The sequence below is a fragment of the Eublepharis macularius genome, chromosome 11 (assembly GCF_028583425.1).
Source record: "Eublepharis macularius isolate TG4126 chromosome 11, MPM_Emac_v1.0, whole genome shotgun sequence".
Taxonomy (NCBI): Eukaryota; Metazoa; Chordata; class Lepidosauria; order Squamata; family Eublepharidae; genus Eublepharis; species Eublepharis macularius.
Window position 1 is genome coordinate 26,408,152 of NC_072800.1, and position 27,628 is coordinate 26,435,779.

The 27,628-nt window shown below is 42.3% G+C and overlaps 1 protein-coding gene across 2 annotated transcripts in view; it reads right to left on the minus strand.

Annotated features, from left to right (window-relative positions):
• The window catches only part of SEPTIN7 (septin 7), a 55,794-nt gene extending 37,991 nt beyond the window's left edge, over window positions 1–17,803 (minus strand). For both annotated transcript variants that reach the window (XM_054991309.1, XM_054991308.1), the window contains exons 1-2: window positions 17,759–17,803; window positions 16,658–16,760 (exon numbers count right to left, since the gene is read on the minus strand). In XM_054991309.1, the coding sequence (XP_054847284.1) occupies window positions 16,658–16,760; window positions 17,759–17,788 (133 nt within the window). In that variant the 5' untranslated portion in view covers window positions 17,789–17,803. The remainder of the gene's footprint in view (window positions 1–16,657; window positions 16,761–17,758) is intronic.
• Window positions 17,804–27,628: the final 9,825 nt, after the last annotated feature.

The following is a 27,628-nucleotide window of genomic DNA, read 5'->3' on the forward strand; positions in this document are numbered from 1 at the left end:
CTTACAGCTGCTCATCCTCCAATCTGATATATGCCCTCATGTGCCAACAATGTCCCTCTGCTCTGTACATTGGACAAACCAGCCAACCTCTACGCAAAAGAATAAATGGACACAAATCTGACATTAGAAATGGAAACGTCCAAAAACCAGTGGGAGAACACTTCAATCTACCAGGACATTCCACCAAAGACTTAAAGGTCGCTGTGGTTCAACAGAAACCTTTCAAAAACAAAATCCAACGGGAGGCTGCTGAATTGGAATTCATATGCAAATTTGACTCTGTCAAGCGGGGACTGAATAGAGACTATGAATGGTTATCACATTACCACAGGTAACAGATTCTCTTTACAGAGGCGTGATCTGGGGGAGCCCAGTGACGCCTGGTGTGAGCTTTCGGGGACCACAGTTCTCTTTGTCAGATGCAACTGGCAGGGAGAGCTGTGGTTACCGAAGGCTTATACTACATAGGAATTGGATACCTTCACTGCTACAAACTGACTGCACACCAAAAGGAAATGTTTACATTTCCAAGCAAAGGAATGTTTTGATTGCCTCTATGCTAATTGCATTCTGCCTTCTTGTGATTTATGCTCCCCTCCTTCCCTCTCTTTCCCCCTCCTCTTCTGTATCTGCCCAGTTTTGATCAGGCATCTGACGAAGAGAACTTGATTCTCGAAAGCTTATGCTATAATAAAATTGGTTAGTCTTAAAAGTGCTACTGGACTCTTTTTGATAATGAAGAAAGACACTCCTGGGCGTGTCAAGGAGTGAGCGGCCACCGTGCCTCGGGATTTATATGTGAATTGTATATGATTCATTGATCTTTGTAACTACAATGAAGAAAGGAGACTGAAATGGGGTATTTTCTCACTAGCAGACCTGTTGCAGTTACCACGAATGTGATAAATCAAATATGTATTATGAATTATGAAAATACTTTTGATTGTTTATTTTTCATGGACTCTAATCCTGGATTGTACGTTTTGATTTTAATTATTTGGGTGTCACTTTAACAACTTAATAAGAAGGCACGGTCACTTTAATGCTGGCACATGCACTTTGTTTAAGAAGAGTTCACTAGCACTATTGCACTTTGAACACTGTATTTAAATGTCTTCTGGTAACTACTGGCTGTTATAGACCTGTATGCCTTCTTTTGTTTGTTCATTATTACATTGTACAAAGAATAGTTGAAATGGGTTTAATTTTGATTCATTGTATCTTTAAGAGTTTCTTTAGCAAGTATAGTCACAGCATTATTCTTTTTGTTAGAACACGTTTGAGTATTCAAACTGATCAGTGCTGAATTGGCTTGGGGAATGTGGATCGTCATCAGGGAATGAAACAGACGCTGCTTAAAAGGATAGAATGCATGAACATCACCGCATTGTGCCTCTCCCTTAATTTTTTTTTAAAAGAGGGGGTTGGATGCTCGGCCGCTTGGGGTTTGTTGTCAGGCTTCTAATGCCAAAGAGTCAGTCAGATGACAAAAATACAATTTGTGCATACAGTTTGTAAGGTTATGAATTTGTGGTCTTGATTTCACAATACAGACCGATAAGAAAGGATGCCTCAGTGTTATGACCCCTTTCCTTGTTTAAAAAAAAAAGAGGGAGGGAGGGAGGGAGGTTGTGGAGAGCTGAAGAGGGAGTGGTTTCCACTGGGTGTCCAATGAATCTGCGCACAGGGAAAGGAAAGGGATGGGGAAGAGAAGCAGAACAGGACTAAGAATTTTGCACATAGATAAGACGCATCAACAGCGACTTAATAGTGGCTTAAAAAAAGTTGCTCTATGTGCACAGGGAAAGAAGTTGGGGGAAAGCCGAGAAAATTCGATGGTGCATCTCACGCCTCCTCTTCTAATGTGGAACGCTGGAGATCTAGAGAAACGGAACGGAATTGGAATTGCTGTAAATTGACCGTCCAGAAAACACCACAGTGGAATAACCCATAGCCCCTTTTCATTTTTTAAAACACCTTCCTGAAGGATTCTGTTATCGTACAGTCTTATTACCTTTAAAGAAAGGATCTCCTGAATAATTTGGTTTTACATAATTTGCAGAATGATAGGAATGTGGGAACTTTCCTGACATCCTTATTCAGGCCATTCCACAAAGTGGAGGGGGGCACAACAGAGAACCACATATATAAGGTGGTTGTTGATCTTGTCTTTTGCAGGGTGGCACCTGCAGAAGGCCCTGAACAGATGAGTGGAGCTGTTGTGGTGGAACATGAGACACCATCGTGCAGATAGGAGGGACAAGGCCCTCCAATGCACTTTCAATGTACTTTATCAATCATTTGAAGTGGATTTTTTGTTCCACACACAAAAAAATCCATTCCAAATGATCAATAAAGAGGATTGGAAGTGCATTATCCAATGTGTGTGGAATCACTAAATTCCAAAGCTATGAATGATTTCTCCTAAGAGCTTTATATAGAGGTTGAATAGAATGGGAAATACCCTTTGGAACCTGACAGGACAAGTCCCATGTTGATGACAACTGGTCCCCTACAGCTAGCAAACCTTGGAGCCTGGCCCATAAGGAACAGTTTAAACGAGTTCAAAGCACACCCCTCGATACTTACTCCTGCCACCAAACTAGAGGTGGGCACAAACAGGAAAAAACAAACAAACACGATGTTCGTTGTTCATTGCCATCCATGAACAGGGAATCACAACAGCCACGAACATGACCCTGTTCACGAACATGTTCATGGTTGGCTGTTCGTGGGAGGGAGGGGGAAGACTTGGACGGGAAGAAAGTTCCATGCACCGTTGCAAATGGCCCTTCAAAGTCTCCCTCCTTCCGGCCGGCTGGAGTGAGGGGAGACTCTGAAGGGAAGAAGGTTCCTCATGCCGTTTGCAAACAGCGTGGGGAACCTCCTTCCCTTAAAGTCTCCCTCCTTCCAGCCGGCTGGAGGGAGGGGAGGGGGAGACTTTGTCAGGAAACTCCTGACAAGCAGCTGAATTGGGGAATTAAATGTCTCTCTTCCTGCGCTGAGCAGCAGCAGGGAGAGGGAAATTTAAACCCCGGCAGGATGCAATCAATCCTTGTCAGGGTTTTCCCTGACAAGCGGCTGAGTCAGGGGTGAAGTGCCCCGGGCATAGATTGGGGTTTCCAGGGCAACAGGAGTTCAGAAAGTCCATGTCTACTGTTGCCAAGGGAATTGCTCGAAAGGCGCCAGACTGTCTGGCTTGACGAACGGCTGATGAACACCATGATCAGGGCTTGGAACGAACACATGTTCGTCAGGAACGGGGCCTCATGAACAGCTTGTTCACGAACAGCTGATTGGGCTGTTTGTGGCCTTTTGTTTGTTTGTATTGCTGTTCGTGCCCACCTCTACACCAAACATCTCAATAAAATGGCAGGATCCACTGTATTGAAGGCAGCAGATAAATCCAGTAAGAGCAACAAAGAGGCATGGCTTTTGTTTACATTCAGACGGAGATCATCAGCTAATACTAATATCATCAGCTTATAATCAGCTAGTACTACCACAGCTCAGCCTGAAAAGGATGCATAGCAGATGCATGCTCTGATCTCATTCCACTGTGCTCAACACTGGGCTACCTCTTGGAAATTCAACCAGTCCAAAATGGTGCAGCAAGGTGCTGAAGGAACACAGTGCAATAAAGGTATCAACCTGTGTTACATGCACACTACAACAGCTTCAAACTGGTTTCCGGGTGTAATTCAAAGTACTATTTTTGATCTAAAAAGGCCCCCCAACGATGCCATACCATTTTATATTGTGTGTTACTTGCATTATATTTTATTCTGTGCATATTTTATTCTGTTTTTATACATGACATCTTACTGAACAGTTCTGAGGAAGCAGTATGTATTTTTAAAAATTAGCAGAGTATCTGATGGATTGCTTGCCTCCCACAAAAGCCTGGCCATTCATTGATTCTGAAGGGAGCGCATGACCAGCACTTCTGAATTGTGACTGTCCTCCTCCCTGATGCCTGGCATCTTCTCTATTGGCATTTAGATGCCATCCAGATCTTCCTGTTTTGCTGATCTGCTTTTGATTTTTGTCTCAGTTGATACATACGAGACTATCTCTTGGTTGGCTTGCTTAGCTGGTGTTTTGATTGGAATTGTTTTTCTGGTTGATTTTATGGATCTTGTAGTTACTTTGGAGAGTAATTAGGAAAATGGGGCAGACATTTTAATAAATATAACTGATCTCATAATACTCTCCTTAAATTGTCTCACATTTCAAGAGAAGGTCATCATATCATCACATGTATAATTTTTTCTCTTGTACTGCAACTCTGCAGCAGATGAACATCTGCCTCAGGTCAGACAAATCACTGCTATTTAGACAAGAGATTGTTCACATAGACTTAGAGTGCATGCCCACATGAATACAGAAAGCATAATGCAAAAAAACCCCCCCAATAACAGCAAGGCACCATAAAGATGGCTTACCTAGGCCAAAATACAACCAAGTCAAAAAAGTGAAAAAATAGCTTGTAGTCCTGGAGCATATCCTCACAAGGTGAAATACTGGGTGAGCTATGACTTGTTGTATTTGAAAGGAAAGCAAAAGTACACAAATTCTATACCATACATGTTAGGCAAAACCAGGGCTTTTTTTCTGGGAAAAGAGGTGGTGGAACTCAGTGGGTTGCCCTCGGAGAAAATGGTCACATGGCTGGTGGCCACGCCCCCTGATCTCCAGACAGAGGGGAGTTTAGATTGCCCTACGTGCCGCTTGGCGGAACTCCTTTCCACCGCGTTCCCCCTGAAAAAAAGCGCTGGGCAAAACGATCTTTCTCCTTTCTACACTTTGGATGTTTCAGTAAGTGAATTTCCCAGAGACATGAATGACTAGTGAGCACCTGAAGGAACAACTAGTTTAAAAAAAATTCTCAAGCATACTGATAACTATTCTAATGAAACCAAATTTTAGGACAGAAACCAGAGACTAGTTAACAGATGAAGGCATGGCAAACACCTTATAATACAATGCAGACAGACTCTAGACAATGAGAAAGGTATTTTAGAAAACCAGCAAATTCTATTTAGGCATATAATCCTCACCCACCCTATTTAGGCATATAATCCTCCTCACCCATAATTTTTTGAGCATGACTACCTGCTGCTAAGCAAAGCCACCCAAAAAAGTGACATCCACAGATATGGATAGAAAGCACTGTCAGTTTGATCCATTCTGGTTGTTACAATGAAGGCAAAGTGATCCGCAGTGTTCTTTCAACATGTAACTATTCTGAATAACCTCACAAAAAATCAATTAAAGTACTGCTGTGGAAAATGGTTCGGGGCAAAATCCAGACAGATGCAGCTGAAGAGCAAAATCAATATGCCATTTTTGTTGCCTAGAATAACTTTCTCAAATAAAAAACTCTACTCTCTGTAAGACGAAAGAAATCGCAGGACAGGAACAGGCTTATGGTTCTCTCTTCTTTTTTAATGGGGAGCAGAAAAATTTTGCATTTTACTCAGGGTAAGCCATGAAGAGCCAGTGGCTGGTTCTCTGGCCAAACTCCAGATCCACCTAGCTGCACGCTTCCAAAGCAGGTGCATGGCTATTAAGGCAGAGGTACTCAAACCATGGGTCAGGACCCCCCAAATAGGTTGCAAGGTCAGAAAGGTGGAGGTGAAACAGGGCAAGCTAGGAGAGAAGTTCTGGGAAGCAAAATGGAAAGTGGGGATTTGCCTATGCATTATTACTCCATTAACACTGAAATACAGCCGATTGTTCAGTAATGCTATAGTAATATATATCATCTCCTAGGATATATTCAATACTTAATGCTGCAGTTATATACACATTTATCGAGAAGTAAGCCCCACCAAATACAACGTACACCTATGATTGCACAGAACAGGATGTACCTTTTGAGGTTCTATAAGGCTCAATTCAGTTTTAAATCAGTATGTTTTTAAGGTTAGAGTAACCAATTAGGATGAACTTTTTTTTTTTAGAAAGTATCTAAATGATAAATGATTTTTTTTTCAATTTCTTGATTATTTAAAATCATTCCATCCTGTTGGTGTTAGAGAAATGTCCTTACTTTCTGAATGCTGTTAAGCTTTCAAGGCTTTTCCTTCCAAATCTTACATGAATAAGTTGACTAACATCACATGCACTGTGCATTATGTTAGCAGTAACATTGTCATTTGAGACAAATCTGCAAAAGCGGCTACTGCACCTTGCAGCGATGGCTCAAATGGTGGCTACAGCTCTTGCTCGACCAGTGGCGGACAGGGCAGGGAGGATCTCATTCACCTGCCCCCTCCAAGCTCTACCTGCCTGCTGTCTCTCTGCCTAAGCTACCTCACAGGGCTGGATGTGAGGCTAGGATGAGGAAAGGAGAACCACACATGCCATCCTAAGATCCACGGTGGATGGGAAGGATAAAAATGCACTCAATGAACAGATACTGTAGCACTGCTATTAAAAGTCTCTTAGGCTTTAAAAAGAAAACCAAGATCACACAAAGAATGCCAATAAGGTGTAATGGTTAGGGTAGGCTTGAAGATACTTGGGGTTCCAAATCCCCACAGCTGTAAAATTTACTGAGTGATTTTCAACCCATCTCTGCCAAATCACCTACCTCACAGACCTGTTGTGAAGCTAACATGGGCAAGAGAAATCTAGGAGCCCTGAGCTCCAACTTGGAGGAAAGGTGGGGTTAAAATATGGGTTCAGTCAATGCAAAGGGCCTGCCCCACCTTCCTTTTGCAGAGACATGACATCCTCCCCCCTCATCTGCCCTTTTGTTTTAGGAGGGCAGTTGGAACATCCAGAAGGTTCAAGCTGAGCGGCAGAACCCCACCCACCCCCAACACTCCTCTGCAGCACTGGGACCAGCAATGGCAACATGTGCTGAGTGGGCTGTCACTGGGCGGCAGGTAGCAGCTGCCCTTCCCGCCCCATAAGACAAGGCTGTTGCTGAAGGTACTCCCCAAGAATGGAGCCCTGCACCCGGCATGCCAAGCAGGCTGCCTGGATGAGCAACTGGGCAGCAAAACAGGCTAGACCCACCCCCCCACACACACACACTGCACACCTTGAGACTCGAGCCTTGGATTCCATTAGCTTCCCCCTCCCCTCTGCAGTGGTTCCAAGGAAATGGGCAGCACCTCCATGTTCAACATGGCAGCACAGTAGCCTGGAGCAGGGAGAAGGATGCATGTTGATGGTTTCATGGCATGATTACACCTGCTCCTTCCCCACCTGACCACATTACAGCCCCTCAACAAACTAACAAGCTGCAACTCGCCCCACACAACCGGCTGCTCACACATTCACCACCCTTGGTAACAGTGGCACTGGGGGAGGGGTTGCAATTCCTCCTCCCTTGCCTGCCCACAGCCTTACTGCATCAGCAGCAGTGTGGGTAATGGAGGAACACTGGAGTGTTATCTGCATTTGTGCTTATCTTTGGGGAGGGGCATTTTCCCTGTCTTAAGTTTCCAGATTTTTCTCCAAGCCTGCCTTCCCCAGTCTGCAGAAGAAATTGCTTTCTGTCTCTATGGCCCTGATCCACAGATGGGGCCATGATGGGTATGAGATATATTGATATTTATTGCTGAGGATGACCGTATAAATGACTTCTCTAGTATTTTTTATGACAACTGAAGCAGAATGCCTGAAACAGAGCAGATGCCATAAAGAATGATTCACATGCCCCAGTCTGGTTTGAATTAGTTATGAATAACTTGTGTTATTGGTTTCAATGGGGCTTAACCATGACCAACTAGACCAGGACCATGTTGTCAGAGTACCAAGTCGGCTAGTCAGCAAATTCTAATGCTGTTCTCTCTTCCATAGCCCCCTCTATTTTACTATTATGGTAAGAAAAATCAGACATGTTATCAGTATTGCTTCAGGAATCACACAGACTTAATCACCACCATTTGCACTAAACATTTCCCAACAGCAATGCAAACTGGTGGAGCCAAATTCCAGCTGACAAGGTTCTTATTCCAGCCCAGTCAAGCAATAGAAGGATCTGGGAATTACTTCCAGCTGTTTTTCCTCCCATTTCAAGTGCCACTTATTCCTAAGACTGCTTCATTATGTTCATTCTTTACCTGGAGAAACCTGTAATCTTCTCACAGTATCCCTTTTGGCTTCTATTCTCTGTATCTGTTCAGTGAAACTGATAAGACAAGTTAGTTTGACTTACTATAGCTCTGTAGACTTTCCAGCTGCTGTCGCCAAAGGTTCACAGCATGCTTGCATCTGAATATTTATTTTGCAGCTACAAGAATAAACCCTCAGAAGAAAGGTTGTGCTTTTAATCTCCTGGCAAGTGCAAACAAAATGTTTGCTACACAAATTGTTAATGTTTTGTTTTAAACTAGTATGCTTCCTTAATTATGGAGCAAGAGTAACTCCACCACAATTACACAGTTACTTTCTGTATGCTTTTACAGATTCTATACAACTTCCCAAGGCCTGATTTACTAGCAAAAACAGTTAAGACTTGTACTAGAATACCCACCGGAAGAAAGATCTTTGAACTTAATGTGGTACTGGGACTCATACTTACCAAAATGCAATACTTAAAATTAAGTGACTGTAACACAGATAGCAACACACTACACAGAACAGAAGTACTCTTAGTTATCAATTTGTTAGTTTAAAGTTAGCCATTAACACTACCTTTTGTTCAGTAGTTTGACACTGTCAAAGAGCGCAGGGGGTCCGTTGCTTCCACCCAAGGCAGGGGGGGAACACGCAAAGAGCTCCGCGTCTTCGTTAAACAGAACTTTACAAAACTGCTCTCACATTAGCCTCAATAGCTGCCACTAATCCTTTTAGTCTATCCCCAGGCCCAGGAGCAAAAGGACAACTCTCCAGGCCTGTCAGAGAACTAAACAGAAGGTCTACCTTGCAAGGGTGACTTTCAAGCAGAATTTCCTGAACAAAGATTTACCTGGTAGGTGGTTCAAGGGTCAAAACACCAGTTTAGCTTTTTGAGGGTTCAGTGTCAAGAACCACACAAGATAAAATATATAATTCTTTCTTTAAGGTGCAAAGATATTCAAAAGACAATACAGACAGTGGGGATAAAAATAAGAAAACTTTAGCTTTTAAGCTCTAACTATACATACCAGTAGTTCCAGAAAGCAAAACACAAGTTAGGCACAAGTGCAAATAACAGAGTCTCTTTCATAGAGACAGACAGGACCTTAGTTGTTCAGATCCATAACAGCAGACAAAAAGATGGTTGCAGAGGGACAGCCATCCTACAGAAGACTTGACTTGACGTCTTGACTCAAACTTCTCCATGTTGCTAACATATTTTATGGGTTTAGGGACCTAATTGGCTCAGGCCTGTTAGTCAATCAGGACCCCAAAGACTGATGTCACTGTTGCTAGAGTGAACACGTGAGTGGGCAGAAGTGAAACCAATCGGCAGCTTTGGTCCCAGATTCTTTCCCACATGTATGAGATTTGCTTAATGTTCAGGAATGTTAGTCAGCTCAAGGCTGTACTATGGAGGCTCTGCTAACGAGCTCACTCTTATCTCCAAGACTGTTGTTTACAGAGCTTGCTAGCAGCTTCAGTACACTTTCTCAGGCCTTTCCTCCTGAATCAAAGTTTTAAACATGGCTAAAGTTTGAATCAGAAAAGCCATTTTCTTTACAGCCACATGTCTGAATTTTTTCAAAAAATCCTAATGTACTAAATTTTACAGGACCCGTCATAATAACAAACAGCTTATTCTGTTCACTGCACTTCATTTATAAAGCATACATTGTATTAGTTGTCCTAATGTTATTGTTCTTTATAGTGTGCCTTTCTCACTGAGACCCAAGGCAGATTACACATCGAACATCAACACCTGAGACATTCAAATAGACAATATAATAATGTATAGACTGCAGAGACTGAAATCGAGCAGAAAATCTGATAGATCTGATACACTGCTGAAGCAAGGCATCAGCAATCTGACATGACATATTAATCAAGATGGAAACTGCTCAGTAGGAATATAATTATAGCAACAAGACAATACATCGTTCTATAGACTACAGTCTTTATCCCTTTATCAAAACATCTCTCTGAACCATTTCCTTAAAGTAGAGCCTTATTATTTGTGAAAAAAACACTCCTGAATAATTCTCTTTTGCCCAGTATGCAGAAAGCCAGGAGAGAGGGAGATTTCCTCACTTCTTCAGGCAATCTATTCCACAAGGCGGGCGTCACCACAGAGAATGTGTATGTGCAGGCAGCTGTTGATTTTGACCATTTTCAGGGTGGGACCTGCGAAGATCCTGTTCAGATGCATGAAGCTGCCATAGCAGAGCACAGGGAAAGAGGTGGTCCCATATGTATGAGGGACCAAGGCCATGAAGGGCTTTGTATGTAATAGCCAAAACCTTGAACTGAGATTGGTAGCTGATGGGTAGCCAATGGAGTGACTGCAGAACGAGAGTAATATGGATGCTCCATCTCGCTCCTGATAATAATCAAGTTGTGGCACTCTGTACCAACTGAAGTCTCCAAGTTGACTTTGAAGAGAGACCTACACAGAATGCATTGCAGCAGTCAAGTTTTGATGTTACCATACTATGGACCCAGCTGGCCAGGTTGGCTGAGTCGAGGTAGGGTGCTGTCTTCCAGACTAAACTGAGTTTGTAGAAGGTATCATTTGCAACTGCATTAACTTGCTTTTCCAGTAGCAGCCCTAGGCTCTTAACTGAGTCTGTAAGAGTCAGCTGAGCCCCACTGTAAGTGAGGAGCACAATGTCCTTCAGTGTCTCTGCTTTCTCAGCCAGCATCACTTCCGTCTTGCCTGAGTTCAGTTTCAATTTTGTTTGCTTTCAGCCAATTGACCATAGCTGTCAGGCAATGACTCACGACTTCAACTGCATCACCAGAGGATTTGGATAACGAGATATAAAGCTGGATGTCATCTGTATACTGATGACATGCAATTCCACAGCTACAAATTATTTCTCCCAAAGGATTTACATAGAGGTTGAACAACATGGGGGATAAAACTGTTCCCTGTAGAACCCTGTAAGATAATTTCCAGATAAAGCCACTCCATTTTTTTCTGCTTTGCATTTGGGAAAAGGCTGTTCTTAGCAAGTGCAGAAATTCAATTAGTAGCTGTGGTTACTACAATGCAACATAGTTATTATCCAATTTCAGTTTAAGGGAAGATTACTTCAAAGCACTCCCACCCCTTCCATACATGGGCAATAAGGAAGACATTAATGCTTAGATGGGCTTCATTTCGGAATTGTACCATTACCCATAACCCTCAGTTATACTAATAATTTCATTTTCTTGTACAACTGTGGATTTAATTCTTCAGTTATTGATAACTGTTCAGTTTGAAATATTGTTAGAAAAACTATGATTGTCAAAGCACTAAGGAAAGATGCTGGACAATCCATTTTCCCATTCATTGTTGTGACCTGGGGGCCTCCAATACCTGCAAGGGACTGCCATCACAGCAGCATGTGGGACCGCTGCCTATGGTGGCTCATAGCCTCAGCAGCTTCCTGACAATACAAACCTCAGACAATGGGCATGGCAGCCCTACGAGGAATGTGAAACCTACTAATCATTACCTTCTAAGATGGGTCTGTAAAGAATGGGAGGAAATATTCCCCTAGCTGTTTAGCATTAATAAAACTCAGCAAAGATAGTGAACATTGTCACTGACAGTCATTTGTCTAAAAAAAAAAAACACAGTCTTAATACACCTCTCTGAAGAACACATTAAGCAAACAAAAAATCCAGTTTCTTTAGCCATGGTAGGAATTGGTCCAGCTTCCAAGCATGTCCCCCTCCCCTTTCTCGGCTTCCAGTTCGGAAGACAGTATCTGTCTAAACTGTTTCTAGAGAAGACAAGAAGTCAAACTGATGCTTCCGCAGCAAAGAAGAGGCACCTCACTCATCACTGTGCGGCGCATAACTCAGGCTAGAGGCACAGAGATCCTGGACTCAACAAGCCACTCATTGCATAGGAAGCACCATGGTTGGGTGGTATTTGCAGACAATGATTCTTCATTACCACAACACAGTTAAAGTAGTCTACGTATTTTCCCATGACTCCCATTCCCACACCCTCCATCACATACACCTGGCTCTCAGCAAACTCCAATTCATTCTTTGTCCTTCCGTTCTCCTCTACATTTGGATCACCTAAAATCATGACCCCTGAAATACAGGTGGGACTCTTTTTTTTAAAAAAAAAGGAAGAGAGCTTTTTGCTTTGTTGTTCCTGATCTTTTGGGTATTAATGCTTTCATTTTTAAAAATATAAAACATATTCAATATAGTGCTTCTTGACAGTGGATTGCATTCAGTGGCCATTTGCTGGTAGCAGAGGAGCATATCGATCGCAGGAGAGAGGATTTCACTAATTCCTTCCTTCTAGTGCAGGGCCCCCTAGTCATTACTCTTCTGGGGGGGGAGGGGGTTGTCTCCTGAATCCAGGAGCAGTGGGAAAAGTTCTATTCCACAGGTGGAGTCACATGGATATAGCCCACTGTAACTATAACCTTTGAACCACAACATGAACCCTGGTCTGTCACTGCATGGAATGTACCATTATAGTGTGAGTCAAGAGCTTCAGAAGAGCAACCTTGCTGTGGATTTCTGTGAAATCCTGTTTCAAAACTGTTTTCCCCTCCACTCTCCTTGAATGGCCCGTGCATTTATAAAATGCTGTATGTTGATATAAAAAATCACAGGATGAACTGATAGATTTTCTATTTTATCAACAGAAAAAAATGATCTTCTAAAGGTTTTTGGGCAAAGATGGAAGCTTGGTAATGGATCAAAGCAAAAACTTCAACTACAAAGTGGAAGACATACACTGGTATATTATTATATATACACATATGAGTGATCTTGAGTTTGGAACAATGACGACAGGGTGGGATAAGTAGAAATTTCCTGACTATCTTCTGGTATTCTTCAGTTCATGCATACATTCAGAGAAACCACTTCTGTTTATGCTAACCATGAATGTTTATAATCCCTTGGAAATGCATATGGAAATACAGGTATGTGAATATGCTCACTATGATAACATATTTAGGCATTCCTTCCCTCTGTATTCTGCTATAACTTAGCCCTTAGCAGATGTCCAATTTCAGGCCAGTTCAATATGCATTCTCCAGTAACCCCCTTGAATGGAAATCTACAGGTACATATCTAATTTTGTGACAACATACTGGTGGGTAGCTGAGGTCACAAATCAGACAAATTACCTCTGAGCTCTGGTGGGAAGGGGCATGATGAGTTCTATGTCTAGCTCCACTCTATATAACAGTGGCAATGTCAACAACAAAACAGATTACAGGACTCCTCAGGCAATGCAAGACACATGGCCTAGTATTGGTTTAGGTGCGGTTAATTCCTACAACTGCTATCATTCATTCCATCACTTGAGCAGGTAAAGAGGAGAGGGGGAAAGGAAAAAATTCCAGACAATTATTGGATCCAGAGGCTATACATAATGTTTAGTGTATGCATCAGAGTTATTCCCAATGCCTATCTCAATGTATCCTCTCAAATCTCCCCCCCCACACACACTCCAAGAGTAGGACCTCCTCTAGAGCAATGCTGGGTGTAGGGGGAGGGAAAAATTGGTAACACTATATGTCTGTGGAAGTACTTTCAACTTCTGAATAACATATTTTGCATACTGGCAGTAAGACCTGCGTTATACAGACAGGCTATATGGTTCCACTACAGTAAGCATCATTGGAAAAGATAAGGCAAGAATGTTCTCTCTGAGTGAAAAGCTAGTAATATATGGGTCACATGCACAAAGCCTGACTCCTAGAAAAAAATAAAAAAGCTCAAAATAGCTTTAATTTTGCCTCTATACAAATTTCTTACACACATAACTTGGATTGTCTCTTTTTTTAAAATTCTAACTACATAGGGAGATACAGGAAGTTCATATTCCTTAGCAGCGAAACCAGAAGCCAAGTAAACCATTCCAATTTCTGAATGAATGTAAATTAATGGGTTTTGAAGAAAAGCAACACTGCCATAAAAGCAACTAATCAGCACAGTAAAATTGGCAGAAGGAAAGAAATACTTGACAATTCTGTTCTCAATACTACATCCATGGATAAGTGCCAGCAAGTCAGGGAACATAACCACAGGCAGAATCAAACTGACTATAAAGTAGTGTTAACACTAACCCCTTGTTACTGTGGTTTATAAAAAGATACGTGCAATGGAAGATTAATTATTTTAAAAGTTCTTCACCAATTTGGATAAATGGGCTGTCCATTTCTTATTTCTGGTAATATGTTCATAAAGTCTTTTAAGGTGCTCGAAATAATGTTTACTCATGTTACATTTGGTCTTTAAGATACTTCAGGGCATAAAGTGCTTACTATGAATTATAACTGCCAGCTAGCCTCATCTCAATACAGATTGTAGTATTGTTTACCCAGCTCCCCAAAGTTTAAAGAAGAGAAAGGCATTCATTATGTAGTGAATCGTGATCGCTTTCAACTAACTCTTCATCAGATTTACCTGCCATGTAAGCAAACTGAGAGTTTAGGAGATCTAACATCAGAGTGTACAACTACACAAAGAATATAAAATTGCTTTTTTCATTTTACACTCATTTTGATCACCACATTTATTTTCTGCAGAATAAAAGCAGGATAAAAATAATCTTCAAAAAGCAACCAATGTTCAACTCCAGCATTTTATATATTGTCAAGTCAATTATACTTGCATATCTGCTGTATGCGTTAAAATGCTTGGGTCAAGTTTAAGAATGAACAAGTTTCTGTAAAGAATCTTCTGAATTTCCTATTCTGTACAAAGCAGTGGCTTTCATCTTTGTTTTTGCCACCCATAAGACAGCAGTATCACAAGTCACAGTGAGACACTGCTCTTCAGACATTAACACAACCCAAAATTCTTTCAAACCCAGCCTCTGCTGCAAGTGCTTTCATGAGATTATTTTCACCTTTAGGAGCAGATCCTAAATCTTCTTACACTCCCCCTCCCCCGGCATTGGTATTTTTCAGTAGAAAATTTTGTTTATACTATAACGAGTCTTAAAACATTTAGTTCAGTACACACCTGGTGCACCTTTGAGTCTCCTACACAGAAGTGATACCCCACTTAACTCTATCATAAGAACATTTTACCTATGGGATCCTGTGCTCTGGCAAGAGTTCTTTTTTAAACACACTGATGTCTTCGCCTGCCATTGTTTAAACTTTGCAGTTTATTTTTATCTTTTCTACATTATCCTGAACACTGATGTACAAAAAGAAAACAACTGCATGACTATTACATATCAAAATGGATAAAAGTTATATACTATACATTATATACTACTCCTACTTGGCTTAGGAGAGGAAGCAGCTTCCCAAGATGGGCATATATCCTTGTCCTGTCTGCCACATATATACTATACAAAACACTATACACATGGAAGAGAAACGTGCACCAACAGCTCAGTGCTCATTTGAAAATAACTGATCCTTATCCTGAAATAAAATGGAAGTGTCAACTGATTGAGTTAATACTTTTCAGCAAATGGCCCCCTCTGACTACAGTTACCAATAAGTTGAGTGAGATTCAAAGACAACGTAACCTATCAGAAAGGTGGTGCATTCTGGGCAAGAAAAAAATGACCATTCACCCCAATAAGGAGCATCATGGTCTACAAGGTCGGTCATTCTTCTGCAGTTTCTCTATTGGGGAATTTCTAAAGCAATGCCTCAGCAACAACACTGGGACTATGAATGGGAAGGACCTGCCCTGAGGCCACTAAAACTGAAAGGTATGAACAGAATAAGGTAAAATTATGACTTGTAAAGCTTGATAGAAGTATGTGTTGTTCAGATGAACTTGTAATTCTTAGTCATTTAACCTAACATGCCACCACCCTTTAATTATACTCGCATTAACACCTTCAAATATTTTATTTTATAAAGCAGCAGGGTAGTTCATTCTTCGTGAAGAAGAAAAAAGTCTATTGCTCAAGTGAAGAACAATGCCGTTTGGGGTATATTTATATTCAAAATATTTTACACCTATGTCTTTCACTTTTTACCTTATACTGAAACTTTTGCTTACTGAACTTGTAACTTGTATTGTAATTTGGAATGTTGGTGACATGCAATAAGTTTAGCAAAGTGGTTATACACAACTTTCACTAGCCATACCCGCTCTATGTGACAACTGCATCTCCTATCACCCATGGAAGAGTGACAATCCCCCCCTCCCAAAGGCCCATTCTAACCAAATATCAGAATAGTGCAAGTTTACTGAGCATCTACCGTCTTTTGAAAGGCTTAATGAGGGGAGCAGATAGCTATTTAAAATATTCAGATTTGCTCTGAAGACCAATTTTAAAGCTCTCAAAACTTAAACATAGTCAGATGAAAATTCCACATAAACAATAAAACAGGAGAGATCTAGTCCCAAGAATCCAACATGATTTTAATAAAGATAGTTTAATTTCTGCAATGCAGTGTCATTATATGAGCAAGCCAGAAACTGACTATAGTTTCCACCTTTATTACAGATATCATTGTGCAACAAGTAAGAAAAATTAACATACGTACATAATTTACAATACATTCTGTTCAGAGAAGGCAGCGAGCCACCAGCTGAATGGACTTCTGAAAAACCACAATATAAAACTTACCTACTACCATGAGTGTGAATTCAAACCCTCTCTTCACAGACTTTCTGTAAACTTGATTGGGGAGATTTGCAAACCCCACGTATCCTTCAAGATTCTTCTGTTGCTAAGATAAAGACACATGAAGTTAGAAAACTCACTTACAGAACAATTATTTAATATTTGTTAAGTTATCAAATTTGTTATTTGTTATGTATAACTATTAGATCAGGCACAAACAGAATATTGTTTCTCATGCCTCACCCACTACTCCCACTGGAAAGGCTTCAATATAGACTATTTATGTACGCACTACTCTGAGGAGTGTAAAACCAAGTCTCTCACTATGGCATGTGGATACTGTCTGGCTGACCTCCATGCCACCCCATCCCTGGAGCAAGCAACGTTGGCAATCCTCTGCTAAAATGCCTAATTTCAGACAGCGTTCACCCTGCTTTCATCTGTGAGGCGCAGAACTTCAGCCATCTGCAAAGAATCTGTGATGCAGTCACTTGATTGGCTCTAGGAAAATACTTCAGAAGAGCATAAAGGCTGCCCCAGGCCAGGCGACTGGCAGCAACTGTTTATTTCGAGCTCTCTTGCACTTTAGAAAGAGCCACAGCTGTTGTTTCAGCAAAGTCGGTAGGACAACATACTTATGGCTTCTTATAATCTCTGTAAAATTAAATGTAGCTTATCTTTTGAATTCACTGTTTGCTTACTCTTAAACTCCATTTGCTAATGAAGAACTTACTTCCCCATAAGCCTTTACAATGGCAGTTCAAAACCTATGTTTAATGCTTGTAGTACTGAAGACAAAAATAACTGCATCAGCACAACAGCCTTTTCAGGTTTATTCTCTCACTTGTCCCAGTAACAAAACCCCATGTAATAAAGTGAAAGGGATACTCCAGTTCATCTTTTAAAATAAAGAGAGGAAGACTATCATGGGAATTCTTTTGTTCAAACAAGAAAGGCTGCAGCAGTAGTTGATTTTTTAAAAGTGAAGGACTTTTAACAGCACTAAAGGTAGTGGCATACCAGCATTTGTCTTTAACATGGGGTTTTCCTAAGACTTAAAAATAACATTTTATAAGATGCGAAGGAGAGACGGCCTAGGTTTACCGGACTTGAAGGTGTATTATGCTGCCGCATGTCTAATGTGGATGAAGGAATGGATGCTCCTGAGAAACGACAGGCTCTGAACATTGGAAGGTCATGACTTGAGATTTGGACGGCATGCTTATTTGTGGTATGATAAAGTAAAGGTCAATGCCGACTTCAAAAAGCATTATATTAGGAGAGCCATCTGGAGAATTTGGAAAAACAGAGGTTATCACAGAAGACGCTGCTTTGGATTTCAACACAGGAAGCATTTTATAGAAGGGAGATGACTACAAAATAGGGATGGTTGACTTATGGAGACTTACTAGAATTCTCTAGCAGTTTTTCTATGCTGAACTTCTAGAAAGGTTCAAAGCAGATAAAAAATTATGGGGCTTTGATTATGAAAAGACAGTTTGAAAAAGAGCTCTGTACAAATGACGAACATGTTATTTCCAAAATGTATAAACTTTTATTGAAATTTGAAATATGGACCTACTGTTTAGGGTTCCTGTTCACAATGGCATGGGAACATGGGAACCAGCCATTATGTGAATGCCTACTAAGCCAAAGGTGAACACACCTTTGGACACTTACCATGAAGGGTCCTTCTCCTCTGAGGAAAGGAGGACATCTTGGGTGTTTTCCACTGTCCAATCAGAGATGCAGGAAGTTAAATTTTCTTCCTCTTTTCTGTTGGCACATGGACCACCCCTTCTCTCAGTTTGGTCGACTCCATGCAGCAGAAATTCCCACCCCCCTTTTTTGTTTAGTCTCTGAGCTATTTGTCCTGAAAAATGATTGATTGGCCTCTATTAGTTAGGAGAGATAGAACAGAATGAACATGCAGCACTAAGGAGGAAAAGGTGAGATAGTAAAGAAGACGAAGGACCTGGGAGGGCAACATGTCCTCCTTTCCTCAGAGGAGAAGGACCCTTCCAAGTGTCCAAAGGTCCATTCTCCCTTTGTGGTGGAGGACATCTTGGGTGCTCCCAAAACAATTACTCCTACTTGGGTGGGATATGGTATTTGTCTTGAATTATGTGTTGCAACACTCTCCTTCCAAATGCCACATCCACCGAATTATAGAGGTTTAGCCTGTAATGTCTCACGGTGGAGACTGAAGACCAAGTGGCAGCTTTGCAGACCTCTTCCACGGACACGTTATTTCTGAATGCTGCATTAGTCGCTGCACTTCTCAAGGAGTGAGCCATAATTCCCTTAGGTACCTTCTTGCTGGGTGCCTTGTATGCTTCCGTAATGCAGGACCTAATGATGTTGCCAACAGACGTTGCTGACATTTTCTTCCCTGTGCTGGGGGACCCACATTAGTGAAGAGCAAATCTGATTCTCTGATAGCCTCGGCTCTGGTGAGGTACGCCTTGAGTCGAACCCTTGGGCTGATGAGGCTCTTGGTGGTGACTCTTGGAGCTGTGGCTAGGCCAAAGGGCAAGGCTCTGAACTGATAATGCCTGTTGTTCACATGGAACCTCAGGAAACACCGGTGAGATGCATTGATGGGAACATGAAGATAGGCCTCGGTAAGGTCTATAAGTGAGGAACACTCTGGGCTATAAGGCTTCAACTATTGAGCGTAGCATTTCCATACGGAAGCGTTTTAAGCTTTAAGAACCTGTTTATGAACTTCAGGTCTAGAATTGCCCTCCAGTCCCCGTTTCTCTTCAAAACTGTAACTGGTCTCTTTCTTTGTGGAGTACCGGTTCTATTGTTTAAATATCTAGCAGATGGTTGAGCACCCTCTGCATGAAGAGTCTTCTTTGGGGGGGGGGGGTTCAGAGGAGTGAGGTCACAAATCGATCAGGAGGGTAAGAGTTGAACTCTATTGAGTAGCCTTTAAAGATCACTTCGAGGGTCCAGGCATCTGCCCTTGACTCAACCCGTGCTTGGTGGAAGTGGAGTAGTCTTCTCCCATACTGGGCCCCGAAGCAAGTCATGATTTGGGGGCCTTGTTCTCAAAGTCATGCCTGTCTCCTCGGACTTGGTGATGCCTGTTGTTCTTGACTCTGAAGGGGCCCCTTTTGAAGCTCTTTCTGGAGAAATTCCAGGATGAACATTTTGAGTCTTGTTGTGATCTGGTCAGGGAGTGGTGGGAACTAAAGGACTGCGAGCTGAAGGAACACCTATCTGATTTTCTGAGGGTTCTGGGCAGCACCTTTTTCTTATCTCATGTTTCCACCAGAATCCTTTCAAGTACATCCCCCAAAGAACTTGTCGCCCTGGAAGGGGTAAGCCATGAGAATGAACTTGCAGTGGAGATCGGCCAGCCCAGCTCAAAGCCACAATGCTCTTTGGGCCACTGTTGCTAAGGCCATGGCTTGAGATGAAAAGAGTATTGGCATCCAAAGTGGCGTCCGTTGCAAAAGTGCTGGCTTTAAGGATTCTGTTGGCCCCTTCCGAGAGACATCGGTTGTTTCCCAGAAGCAGTGTCAGCAACTTATGCACCCACACCATGGCAGCTCTGGTTATGATGGAAGTTGTGACGGAGGCTCTAAGGGCCACGAACGAGGCTTCATGCGCTCTTCTGAGGGCGATCTCTGCTTTCCTGTCCAGGCTGTCCTTCATAGATCCTTGGCCATTCTCTGATAGGAGGCCTGAGGACTGCAGAGCGGCCACCAGGGCATCAATCCTCAGCACCTGCAATAACTCACTGGCCAAAAATGGTAAGGCATATAATTTCTTTGCTGCATTAGAACACTGTTTGTTGGCCCATGGCATTTCCCATTTGGCCTTCATTTCTCTCTCAAAATACTCAGGGACTGGGAAGATCTTTTCTGGTGTGTCTGCCCTAGGGAAGAATTCCCTGCACCCTTTGGGCCTTGTGGATGCTTTGCCCAAATTGTGATCCTTCTCCTTCCCTTTTGGTACTTCTTCCACGTCAAGGGCTGCCAGGGACTTCGAGAGGCGATATTGATAGTCTTTCATTTTAAACAGCCTGTTTGGCTGCTCCGGAATGGTGACTTTCCCCTCCTCTTCCTCTGAGAGGAACTCACCCTCCTCCCTGTCATCACTGTCAGAGGACCTCTCTCCAGCCCAGGAGAGCCTCTTGTCCTTATCCTTGACTTGGATGGACTTTTGGGCTGCCTTAATAAGTCATTTGGCTGCCACCCTTCTGGGTTTGTCTTTGGGTCTGGTGGATGGAGTGGGGAAGGGAGAAGGGGAGGACAATTCACTGCTGGCCCTGGAAAGAGGTTGACACAGCTTGGAGAGCTCATTTCTCATGATTTGCTTTAATAAGGAGAGAAGGTCAGCTGAAAATGTGAGGCCAAAATCACAGGTACGTTACCTGTCCTTCTAGAGCCGCTCTCATTCAAAGGCAGGTGCTGAGCCAAGCAGGAATGGCCTGCAGAAGTGTCTCCCGGTGGGAGGTTGGCCAGCACGTCATCTGAGGCCGCGCAGGGCTTGGCGTGCTTGTCACCACCTTTTCTGCGGCCTGCTGGCTAGCGCTGCACTCAGCCTCCACACAGAGTTACGCAGATCTGGCCTCTGTCTGCTGCCGCTGGGCCCATTTGGCGACGACAAGGCTCTAAAGCCGGAAAGTTGCCGGGAGCTTGCTCCAGCCGTGAAAACAGGACGGCACCAGGAAGCTTGGAATCTGATGACCATGCTGTGGTGGGGAAGCCTGCTTCTTTGTCTTCCTCTCCCATGAAGCTTTCGTCAGAGTCTGCTGGCTCCACAGCAGGGCCACTTGCACTCCCACAGAATAGATCGCCGAAGGAAGGTATAGAAGGGAGAGGAGGAGGAAGGATAAGAATAAAGACTATAGAAAAGGCAGTACAGAGATGAAGAATAAGAATCAGATAGGCAAAAGTGAAAGTGGAATAAAGGCCTAAGAAGCAGCAGAGAGATCTGCTGCTGCTACTGCTCTCCCTGGAGGCAGGAAAGAACTAAGAGAAGGGGTGGTCCACGTGCCAACAGGAAAGAGGAAGAAAATTTAACGTCCTGCCTTCCTGACTGGATGGTGGGGTACAGTCAAGATGTCCTGCACCTCAGAGGGAGAATAGACATTTTTCAACAAAATAAGGTGTCTGCTACTTTCTAGGGGTGGATACAGAGAAAAACCATGTTTTTCAGGATCTGAAACAGATGTGCTGTCTTGCGCAGAGCTGCTTCAATACAACATATTAACCAAGTAACAACTGGGTATGCAGGGGGGAAATTTCTAAGCATACTCAGGATTATTGTTTTGATTTTAAAGAGCATTTGTTTTATATGACAATACTTACAGCTACTTTGTGAACAAGTTTCCATCACCGCAGTAATCCAAATAGATAAGACACCGTCAGAAGTGATGAACGGACGCGGACAGGTCAGGAAAGCCAGCATTTGAACAAAAAGGAGGAAAAAAAGAGTTACTTACATTTGTTCAGATTTTACAAGGTCTTGCAATTTAACTTTACAATAAAATATTATACATACTACTAGCAAAGACTGCCCAGACCTGGATAGCCCCGGTGAGCCCGATCTCATCAGATCTTAGAAGCTAAGCAAGGCTTGGCCTTGGTTAGTAATTAGATGGGAGACCTCCAATGAAGACCAAGTTTGCAGGAAGGCAATGGCAAACCACCTCTATTAGTCTCTTGCCATGGAAACCCCACCAGGGGTTGCCATAAGTCAACTCTGACTTGAGGGCACTCTCCATCATACTAGCAAAGATGATGTTATTTACACAGTTCTAGATATGTGCAAGACTATTACAAACAAGGAAACTTCGTAAGTGACATAGCCTTCACCATGCAGCCGTATGAGAAACTGCGTCATGACAAAGCATTTATACAGTATTTTTCTCTAGGAGTTACTATGGCAAAAGTATTTTCAGTGACTTTAGCCCATAAGCTAGAGTTCTCACAGATCTTATTCAGGAGAACTTTACACAAAAGTAAGACCAACACAAAGCAATAAAGATCAAATAATGGCAACACAGTGATTAAAATGGTGAGACTAAAATATCAATAAAGTCTACTGGTGTCATCAAATAACCAGTCCAAGCTTTATTAGTTTAGTTCCCAGACAGAATGAACCCACGTGTGATTTGCCTTGCTCATCTATGCCAGCGTTTCCCAACCTGTGGGTCTGGACCCAAAAGTGGCTTGCAAAGCCTCTGAAAGAGGGTCACAGGCCAGCCATCCCTGAAGGTGGCTCCTGCCCTTTGCACCCTTCACTTTCTATCCTATCCTTCCTTTCCAGCTTCTCACATTCTTGCTTAGCCCTCCTTTACAACAATAAAGAGGGGAGAAAGCTGTCGGGTAATTAGTAACTTTATGACAGTAAGTGGAAGAAGGGACAGAAAGGCTGGAGAGTAGGTAGGAGCTGTGCAGCACGTGGAAAAGTGAGAGGAGGAGAGAAAGAGGAGTGTGAGCTAGGCTCTGTCTTGACACGGCTCCTTCAGCTGCCCAATCTCTTGCCCAGCACCCTTCAATGCCTCACTGTCCTCTACCTGCTGCGGGAGACGTACTGCACTGAGTCGCTTGCCACCCACCTCTTTGCCAAATCTGCCATCTTCCTGCATCTTCTCACACACCCACTCCCACACCTTCTCGGTCTCTTGGGCCAGCCCTTGATGGATCATCAGACAAAGTACATTTGTGAGTTTCCATAAAAGGTTTGGAACCCCACTCATCCAGGCATTTAACCGTGAAGGCAAAATAACAAGGGTCTCCTTCTTATGGATACAACAAGCTGCACAGGTATCTATCTCACTTTTTCCAAAGCAGAGGTTTCTCTGACCTTTAGTGGAAATGACAAGATTCCATGTTTGGTGTCCTTTTCCCTCTCTATTTTAGTTTTATGATCAGACAAGCTCATCTGTGCCACTCACATGGGGCCCCGAAAATGAAGTTTCAGGCATTCCAAGGGTGACACCAACAGAGATGAGACCGCATCTTTGTCCCTCACATGATTTGAGACTGAACAGCTGATAACCAAGAATACTTCTAGTATGCCTTCCTCTCACTCTAAAACGTCCCTTATTTGGAAAAATTCCCAGGGTTTGGGAACTCTCTATATTATATGTTCAGCTAATCGAGAAGCTCCCCCCTGAGCTAACCTGGATTTTCATCCCTCTCCCTAAGCCCAGGAAAAAGGAATCTTTGTATCCTATTCAATTCCAAGTTCTGTAACTGAAGCCTGAACATACCAGAAAGTTTCTACTTGAATGGGTTTCATGAAAGTTCTGCCCATTCCTGGCAAGTATGATATGTTCATTGCTTCTTCCTCCTTGCTTCTCAGGATTTTTACCAGTTATTATCTAGGTCTCTGCTGCTGACTCCAGCAATCATCCCCTTGCTGGCTCCACACACATTCAGGTTTTGTAGTCACCAAGTCCCATTTTAGATTCGCTGTCTACATGAGGTGTGACCCTCTGCTCAAGAGTCTCATTTGGCCTGCAGTCCTGTCCCCTCCTTAGACCTCAGCTTCCCCCTCTTGAATGATGGCTATTGTAGAGGTTGTATGGATGTTTGGATTACTTATATTTCAAAGTGGGCATTCTAGTACTTGGTACTACTTCTGCAACTGTGATACTGAAACTAAATGTAGGAACAGGCTAGGAGGCAAAAATGGTCCTGGAAAAGGGCCCCACCCCGCATGGAGGGTGAAACGAAGGAGCAGGCTTGCTTCCCAGCCTGCATCCACCCGTGTCTTGGAATGGCAGCAGCTCTTGAACACTTTATGCAAAGCAGTGGCTGCTGTTGCCACCACTGGCAGTTACCACTTGACATAAAGCAGGAATCATCAACTCACAATGGCTGTTGCACCTCATTCTGGTTACCACCAAGGGCAAGATGCCCTAGGAACCCAATAAATCAATAAATTATTTACTCAAAATATTATTATTCGTGTCTTGCTCACCATGTGAATAAAAGATATACAATCAGTCAAATTTTTACAATGTGTACATATACAATTACATAAATACACACATATGTCCCATAATAGCTGCAAAGAGACAATGATAATTCTATAACTTCCTATACAAATTTGCTGGAGTAATGACAGTTCTTGGAATGATTCTTCCTCGTGTCCTCACACTCCAAATATGTGGTGATGCCAACAGGATGGTCAGTATAAGGTAAGTGTTCAAAAACAGCAATGTCAGAAGAGCCTGATAGGATCCCTCTGGATCTCCAGGTAGGTGGCAACGAGCCCGCCAGCTTAGAGTTGCTCGTTTCAGTTTCCCTTCATCCTGGCCTCCTCTATGCACATAATAGTCCTAGTCACACTCTCCAGATAGAAACTTTCCAATTCCAATCAACGCTAATTTACAGCAGGTCTTTTCATGGTTTTCCTTGAAACCCTGTCAAAAATGTCACAGATGTGTATATGTAATTTACTCAAGACTTAAGCTAATGGCACCATCTAAAACAGGATTAGAAAACAACAGAAAGAAAGCCTATGCCCAGACTAGCCCAATCTTGTCAGATCTTGGAAGCTAAGCAGGTTCAGCCCTAGTTAGTACTTGGATGGGATACCGCCAAGGGAGACCAGAGTTGCTACACAGAGGTAGGCAATGACAAACCACCTGTCTCTTTCCTTGAATGTCCTATGGAGTTGCCATAAACTGGCTGCGACTTGACGGCCAAAAAAAAAAAGAAAAGTGAATCTGGACCCTACTGGAAAGTCAGCCTCCTGCACCAGGGCCTATGCATTAATACACAAAATCTTCCCAAGCAGATACTGTTATAATCCATCATGAAGGACAAGGTTGCTGGCACTTGCTTGATTTGCTAATTTGAAATAACCTTCAACGTTACATTAATAGTTTGACTCATTAATATGTAGCCTGAAACCCCCTGCATTAAAACAGAAAGTTAAAATAAACAATTACATTATACAAAATCTTCTGTATTATACAATTTTTCTTTCAGGGGTGGTTTGCAAAGCAAGATAAACAAATCATTGTTGACATACCAGTTTACTTCAAATGCTAAGAACAATTAAGAGGCGAATATGAACAAATGCAGTTACATGTACTTAGCTTTGGTCACAACTGCGAATGAAGATTAAATATATGGTTACTGAAATTTTGTATTATTTCAAGTAAATGCCCTACAGCAGTAGGGCATAAATTTAGTATATTCCTACTTTTTAGCTAAGCTACAAAGGCAACAGTACATTAGCATTTTGGCACATGATACTGGTCTTGACAGGCCTTTCAGAATTACTGCTAGCAGTACAGGATCATAGCTGTCATTTGCAACAACGTGGCTTCTACGGTTTTCTATCTTGTCTACATCCTTCTCTCTCCCATGGATCAGTGCAGCTTATTTATAGCCGTTTTCCAAATGCAACACTGCTCTTCCCAAGAGGCATGAAAATAAGTAAATTGTGTAAGGTTAAGAGTGGCCAAATAAAATAAGCAGGACATCTTGGTGATGCAAGAATTACCATCTAAATCATTTGGGGAGAATATTTTGTCTTCATTGTCTCCCCCGCCCTAAAAAATCTAGTGTTATTAGGTAGGACAATAACCACAAAGGAGCATGGCAAAATCACCAGTCAACACATTTATATTCCCAATTTATACACAGCAAGACACTGACAAATAAAAGCTGTTGTTCAAATAAAAGCTAATCTGAAAAGTTTAAGGAGACAGGATATGAATCCTGTAAGAGACTAACTAACATCTAAGCAATCCAACACAAGGATTAGAAAACAGTTCAAGTTGAAAATGTTACTATTTATTTATTGTTATTATTAATATGGTCATAGATCAGCACAAGTCTTGGGAGAATTCCCAACCACCACAGCAAATGAAGATAAAATTGATTCTCAGAAAGATTGCATATTAATAAAACAGTGGACAAAATTATTAAAATTCTAAAAAGTGTATCAATAAAACTTAGGCCACTGGTTCTGACAAATTTTGCAGGCTGCCACACAAAACTTGGCAATATATGCTGACACTGGTGAATTTTCATCTACAAGTAACATTCTAACATACACTGAGTCTTATCGACCAGGATACCTGATAAACAAGGGGAGGCTAAACTAAGAGCGAACCTCTTGATGAAAAGAACAACCAAGCAGAACATGTCCCATGGTTTAGGAACCTTTTTATATTGCTCATCCAAAACCACAGAGGGTAGTGTTGGACATCTGGCAAGGGAAAATGCCTTCCTGTGACTAGAGAGCTCCAACTGAAAGAGATGAGTAGCCAGGGAAACCACATATCTGAGTTTTCCAAGCACAGGAAAATCGGTGACCTCTCTAGATCTACCTGCCACTTGATATCCATCACCCTTTGCTTTAAAACATAATTTGCCTGCTCATATCCCATTTCCAGAAAAGAACAAGGGAAAAAGCCCAAATTCACCAGCTTAATCCTAACTGCCTTTAGCCAGATAGATTGATAACCGTCTCAAAGAATCAGGGGGTTAAGCCTTGAGACTTGAAATTCAACTTTAGCCAAAGGTTAATGGAGGTGGGACCCTAGCCTCCAATTTTACCATACCTGTTTCCAAGTGCAAGTTTGCATTTGAGACACAGCGAGGCAACTGAAAGGCTGCTCTTAGAAATTTCGATTGCACTTACTCCAGAGGTGCAAGGCAAGAAGATGATGGCCCAATCATGGTCCCATATAAGAGCTAAGCCAATGTTTTGGCCCATAATAGTTTGAGAGCAGCTGGAATATATTGGCTACCCTTGGTCCATTAAGAATTTGATTGTATTATAGGCAAATTTTTGTCCAGCATCTGCTACATAGTCACAATGAGCTTTCTTTGAGCCAGAGGCATGCAGTATAACCCCTAAATACTTAAAACTGGCCATCTGCTCTACCTTATGGTCATTTATGCTCCATGCCTGGATCTTAGGTCTCCTACCAAATGCCATAATTTTAGTTTTTTTGCAATTTATTTCTAAATGGTCCTTACT